Below are 6,543 nucleotides of genomic sequence, written 5' to 3'. Positions count from 1 at the left end.
GCATTTTCTTTTTCTCTACTTTATAATTTTTGTGTGTGTGTTTTACACTTATACTGTATATGCATGTGTTTATGTGTGTGTCTGTGTATTTGTTTATGTGTAGCCTATATTTGTTACAGTAAAACTACACATAAAAAAGAGAAAAGAATCAGTTAGTTAACACCATTTGAGAATACTTTTATTGACATTTATTAACAGTAGAAGACACCAGTAATTCATAGAAAGCCAGATATATCATATATCAGCCATTGCATAGTGTTCCTGTAGCTCAATTGATAGAGCATTGCGTTATCAAGCGCTAGGTTGGGGGTTCGATTCCCCGGGAACACATGATAGGTAAAAATTGATAGCCTGAATGCACTGTAAGTCGCTTTAGCGTCTGCTGAACGCATAAATGTAATTTTAATTTACATTCACATTGAATTGCATAAAAATATAAACACAAATATCTCTGACTACTAAAAGCAGTAGATAAATACATGTTAACAGTGACAGAGGAGCAGGTATTTTCGAGGTTGATTTAGGGAGCGTTTCTGAGGATGAGCTGCACGCTGAGGCTCGAGGGCTCCTCCACCGGCTGCTGTGACAGGTCGTTGGTTTGGGGGATGCTGTCTACAGTACAGCCCTTCACAGGACACACAGAGAAACGACACAGCAGCGTCACAAGAATGGACTTCATCATCACCATAGCCATGTGCTTCCCCACACATGACCTCGGGCCTGATCCGAACGGCTGGAAGAAACGACTCGGCACCTTGAAAGAGAGACAGAGAAAGGTATTACTCTGTTAAAACATACTATGTTGATTTATTAAACATTTACTTTATTCCTATTATTATTAGAAAAAAAAGAAATAATATCACCCCTCCTTTTTTTGGGGGGGGGGGGGGGGGTGATGTTTGCTTGTAAATGTTTGTAAGGGGACTGAAGACTAAACATTAGATGATTAGATCAAATATATATATATAAAATCATTAAAAACTGAATTATAAAAAAGAAATGGGATCATTCTAAAACAATCCCAGAATCTTTCTTAATAATTTACAACCCGAATTCCGTAAAAGTTGGGACGTTTTTTAAATTTTAATAAAATGAAAACTAAAAGACTTTCAAATCACATGAGCCAATATTTTATTCACAATAGAACATAGATAACATAGCAAATGTTTAAACTGAGAAAGTTTACAATTTTATGCACAAAATGAGCTCATTTCAATTTTGATTTCTGCTACAGGTCTCAAAATAGTTGGGACGGGGCATGTTTACCATGGTGTAGCATCTCCTTTTCTTTTCAAAACAGTTTGAAGACGTCTGGGCATTGAGGCTATGAGTTGCTGGAGTTTTGCTGTTGGAATTTGGTCCCATTCTTGCCTTATATAGATTTCCAGCTGCTGAAGAGTTCGTGGTCGTCTTTGACGTATTTTTCGTTTAATGATGCGCCAAATGTTCTCTATAGGTGAAAGATCTGGACTGCAGGCAGGCCAGGTTAGCACCCGGACTCTTCTACGACGAAGCCATGCTGTTGTTATAGCTGCAGTATGTGGTTTTGCATTGTCCTGCTGAAATAAACAAGGCCTTCCCTGAAATAGACGTTGTTTGGAGGGAAGCATATGTTGCTCTAAAACCTTTATATACCTTTCAGCATTCACAGAGCCTTCCAAAACATGCAAGCTGCCCATACCGTATGCACTTATGCACCCCCATACCATCAGAGATGCTGGCTTTTGAACTGAACGTTGATAACATGCTGGAAGGTCTCCCTCCTCTTTAGCCCGGAGGACACGGCGTCCGTGATTTCCAACAAGAATGTCAAATTTGGACTCGTCTGACCATAAAACACTATTCCACTTTGAAATAGTCCATTTTAAATGAGCCTTGGCCCACAGGACACGACGGCGCTTCTGGACCATGTTCACATATGGCTTCCTTTTTGCATGATAGAGCTTTAGTTGGCATCTGCTGATGGCACGGCGGATTGTGTTTACCGACAGTGGTTTCTGAAAGTATTCCTGGGCCCATTTAGTAATGTCATTGAAACAATCATGCCGATGAGTGATGCAGTGTCGTCTGAGAGCCCGAAGACCACGGGCATCCAATAAAGGTCTCCGGCCTTGTCCCTTACGCACAGAGATTTCTCCAGTTTCTCTGAATCTTTTGATGATGTTATGCACTGTAGATGATGAGATTTGCAAAGCCTTTGCAATTTGACGTTGAGGAACATTGTTTTTAAAGTTTTCCACAATTTTTTTACGCAGTCTTTCACAGATTGGAGAGCCTCTGCCCATCTTTACTTCTGAGAGACTCTGCTTCTCTAAGACAAAGCTTTTATAGCTAATTATGTTACAGACCTGATATCAATTAACTTAATTAATCACTAGATGTTCTCCCAGCTGAATCTTTTCAAAACTGCTTGCTTTTTTAGCCATTTGTTGCCCCCGTGCCAACTTTTTTGAGACCTGTAGCAGGCATTCAATTTTAAATGAGCTAATTAAGTGGATAAAAGTGTAAAATTTCTCAGTTTAAACATTTGCAATGTTATCTATGTTTTATTGTGAATAAAATATTGGCTCATGTGATTTGAAATTCCTTTAGTTTTCATTTTATTAAAATTTAAAAAACGTCCCAACTTTTCCGGAATTCGGGTTGTATGTTTGTGTGTGTGTGTGTGTGTGTGTGTGTGTGTGTGTGTATGTATATGTATTTAAGTGATGGCTAATAGTTTTACTATGGTAAATGTTTGTAATGGCACTTACAATGACAGAAATACAAGACAAGAAACAAATTTCATAATGAGGACTCACGTTTTTCTGGAAGTTGTCTAGACTGAACTCATTCGGCTTGGGGAAGAATTCGGATCTGTGCATCCGACCCACGTTCAGGATGATGTTTGTCCCTTTCTTCACTTTGTAGCCTTCGATGACATCATCATCCAGCGCCCGGCGCATGGTGAAGTCCACGACCGGATGGAACCGGAGCGACTCGTTGATAAAACTCTCCAGAATGTGTAACCTGGACAGATGTGAGTGCTGCAGACTCCTACCCGCTACAGGATATTCATAGAACCAGACAATCACGTGAATGAAACATACACTGACAACACAATCAAAACTGAATAATTCGTCCAAAAATAAAAATTCTGTCAGTATTTAATGACTTTCATGTCATTACAGCCTGTTATAGAACATCATGAACAGTTTTCTTTTGGAGTCTTTCAATGAATGGAAAAGAGTTATGAATAGAATCTTCTACATTTTTCTTGTATACTACAGAATATTTCCAGAATACAGGTTTGAAATTATATAAGGATGAGGAAATAATTCCTTTTAAAACACGATAACTGAATCTTGTGTCTGCTCGTACCTAGGACAGTGTTCATTTCCTGCAGGATCTTTAATTCAACGTCTGGATTCTGTTTGAGCAACAGCAACATGAAGAACAGACTGATAGAGAGAGTGTCTGGAGCTGCGATTACCATCTCCAACACACACTGCCTGACGTTCTCAGTGCTCAGCTCCCCGTGGCTCTAAACACACACACATAAGGGGAGTCATTCTCATACATGTTTCAGAAGTGTGTGTGACATTCTGGCATGCCGCATCACCTGAGCAAATATCAGCTCTGCTGTGAAGTCGAGCTGGTCGAATTTTTCTGCATGTGTCAGCTGAACTCTCTTCTGCTCGATCAGAGCCGCAATGGCATCCTGCAACTCCTGACTGAAACACACACACACACACACACACACAGACCATGGAAACATTTTCAAAGCCTCTACAAATGTTCACAACAGAAAAACACTTTACAATTCAGCCCTAAAAGTGGTTTTTAAAGCTCTCTGGATTCTGCATTTGTGTATGTCAGATGTTATCACATTCATATACCATGGTATTTCCTCACGGTATCTCCAAAATGACATCGCATGAACTCACGCGTCTGTCTTGTGCTTCCTGTGCAACCACCAGGCCAGTCTGAAGTACACATCAGGTTTGATTAATACCGTCTGCCAGGTGTCAAAATATTTATGGATCTTCTGAAGCAGATCATGCTCTACATCACAGCAGCACATTATTTAAGATTACATAATGCCAATAAACATACAGAAGCATATAAAAAATATAATACTCAATTCAATTGTTTATAGTTGGTAAGATTTATTGCATAACATTTATTAGATTATTTGTATTAAATAACTGATTATTAAATGTGATTTAAGTGCCTGTATACTTTAAGTATATAGTATATGATAGTCTCAGTGTTTCTCAAGACTGACCTCTGAGAGGGACTCCTAGAAACAGTCTGTTGGAAATGTCCACTACAATGCACCGCAGTAAGTTGAGGATGTCCACCTGTCCCCGGGCATCCATCAGGTGTGACAAATTATCCAGGTGTGTGTTTGTGGAAGTGATGCAAATCTCCAATGTTCTCTGAAGTCCTGGACCTGTTAAAGCTGTCACACACACACACACAGCCATGCAGTTTGAATCAGCTTGTTCTCCTTCAGTACAGCATAACTCGCATATTATAAAAAGGTTGCCTACCTTTAGCGTAAAAGGAGCGGACTTTCTTCCAGAGTGCCACATTTGAGTTGAATATAATGCCCTGTTCATGCATTCCGATACACTGCAGACCCAGTTTGCTCCCAAAGCGTGAGGTGTACAGAGATTTCCTCAACACATGATACACAGCAGATGACCTTCGATACACACAGCATTAGAATGCCACATTTGAGTTCATTTATCCTGGAACATTCTGTGATGTGGTGCTGGCAAATTCTGTCACTTAATTGCATTAAAAATGTGCTTAATTATTTTGAATGTGCAATTGTAGCACACTTCAAATCAAAAAAGAGTATCACATTATTAATAATAATAATAATAAAAACAACAACAACAATAATGATAATAATAATGAAATACACATCCACCAAATTGTAACTTAAGAGAGTACATTTTCATGACTGTTTCTTATATTTTCTAATATCTTATATTTTAAAAAAGTGTACTTTGTAATAATGCAATTAAAAAAATACTTCAAAGTACAGTACATTGTAAATCACTATCTTTTAGTAATGTTTTGTCATACTTGAAAGTACACTTATTTTAGATGGGTTGACTACCATATTAAAGCATACATATGTATATATATATATATATATATATATATATATATATATATATATTTAAATAACTTTAAATTAAACTTCGTCATTATAAATGTGTAATAATGAATATGACATTCAAGCTCCAACAGAACTGACACTGAAATTGATTTTAGTTTACCTTATGCTTGGCAGTGTATTTGGCAGTACATTTTAATCATATTTCAGATAGATAAAGTAAATAATTATGAAATTACATACAAATATGCACTCTCAATTGCATTGAATATAAAAATGTTAAATACCATGCAATTATGTGCCCTGTACACATTACATTCAGTTTGCACGAAGTAAATTATTTTAAAGCATATTATTTCTGTATTAGGTACTCTTTTTAAACGTATGCTAAAGTGTAATGTCTTTTTCATAAGGGGTGGCGTTTGTGTGTGTGAGAGAAGTTACCTGCTCAAGATGAGAGTTTCCTCACCATTGATCCAAACCCGCACAATGTCTCCATATTTGCTGTTGTAGTAGTTGCTGGCCGTGCCGATCCCAGACCAGATGAACCGACAGTAAGAGAGAAGAGGACCCAGTCCCAGGAAGAAACAAGGACCTGAATGAAACATATTGCAGCAAACAAGTATTAATACAATGAGGATGTGAAATGCTATAATAAATCTACGTTTTAAACAACATTTTCTTGGAGTTGTTAGGACATCATAAGAATTAATAATTAATGTATTGTGTGGGGCTTCCACTTTTACTCTGAACATTTCATTATCTAATTAGAATGTGTGACTATACTGTCTACCCAAAATATAGATAGCATAGTCATGAACAAATGCTAAAAAGGCAAAACACTGCATGATAGGAGATGTAACCAACTGAAAACTCTTCTTTCCCACAACCATCACTTCAAAAAAGAAAAAAAGTATTTGTAATGGATTTAATAAAGTAAATTCTGTGCTAAATAATAAAGGACAATTTTTCAAATGAACCCTACCAACCCGGCACATGGTCTTTCTCTATCCAATGGTGTCTGATGGCCAGCAGCAGGCAGAGTAACAGCAGCAGTAGTGTGGCCATGGCTCCGCACACATTGTCTTGAGCACCGTCACTGCTGTTATGGGCTCCTTGCATCAGAAGGTCCAGAACAGCCTCACCAAGATGCACCTGCTTCATTCCGCAGGGCTGGAGAAGTTAACCTGCCATAAGAATGGATTGTGTATTACAGCTTCTTCAAGTCTGAAGCACCAGAGCTGCAGACATACTCTTTTATATGTGAGTGGTTACATGGGATTGGATCAGGATAAATCAAAAGTCAAAATAAAATCTCAGCGTAACCTTGCGTGCTCCTCGTGTCCTTCAGCATCAGTTTACAAAACATTGTCAAGACATGCAAACCTTCAGCTGTGCCAAACTCATCTCTGCATCATCTTTTCATCAAG

General features: G+C 38.0%; 1 protein-coding gene across 1 annotated transcript; it reads right to left on the bottom strand.

Annotated features, from left to right (window-relative positions):
• Positions 1 to 459: 459 nt before the first annotated feature.
• Positions 460 to 6,307, bottom strand: LOC132155941 (ovarian aromatase-like). Its single transcript, XM_059564728.1, is given in 9 exon segments — positions 460 to 754; positions 2,802 to 3,043; positions 3,361 to 3,523; positions 3,602 to 3,713; positions 3,927 to 4,044; positions 4,268 to 4,444; positions 4,536 to 4,690; positions 5,558 to 5,708; positions 6,103 to 6,307. Coding segments are annotated over 9 exon segments (1,557 nt in total). The 3' UTR covers positions 460 to 520.
• Positions 6,308 to 6,543: the final 236 nt, after the last annotated feature.

Source organism: Carassius carassius, chromosome 13 (assembly GCF_963082965.1).
Source record: "Carassius carassius chromosome 13, fCarCar2.1, whole genome shotgun sequence".
NCBI classification, from domain to species: Eukaryota; Metazoa; Chordata; class Actinopteri; order Cypriniformes; family Cyprinidae; genus Carassius; species Carassius carassius.
This window is presented reverse-complemented; position numbering and strand designations above follow the sequence as displayed.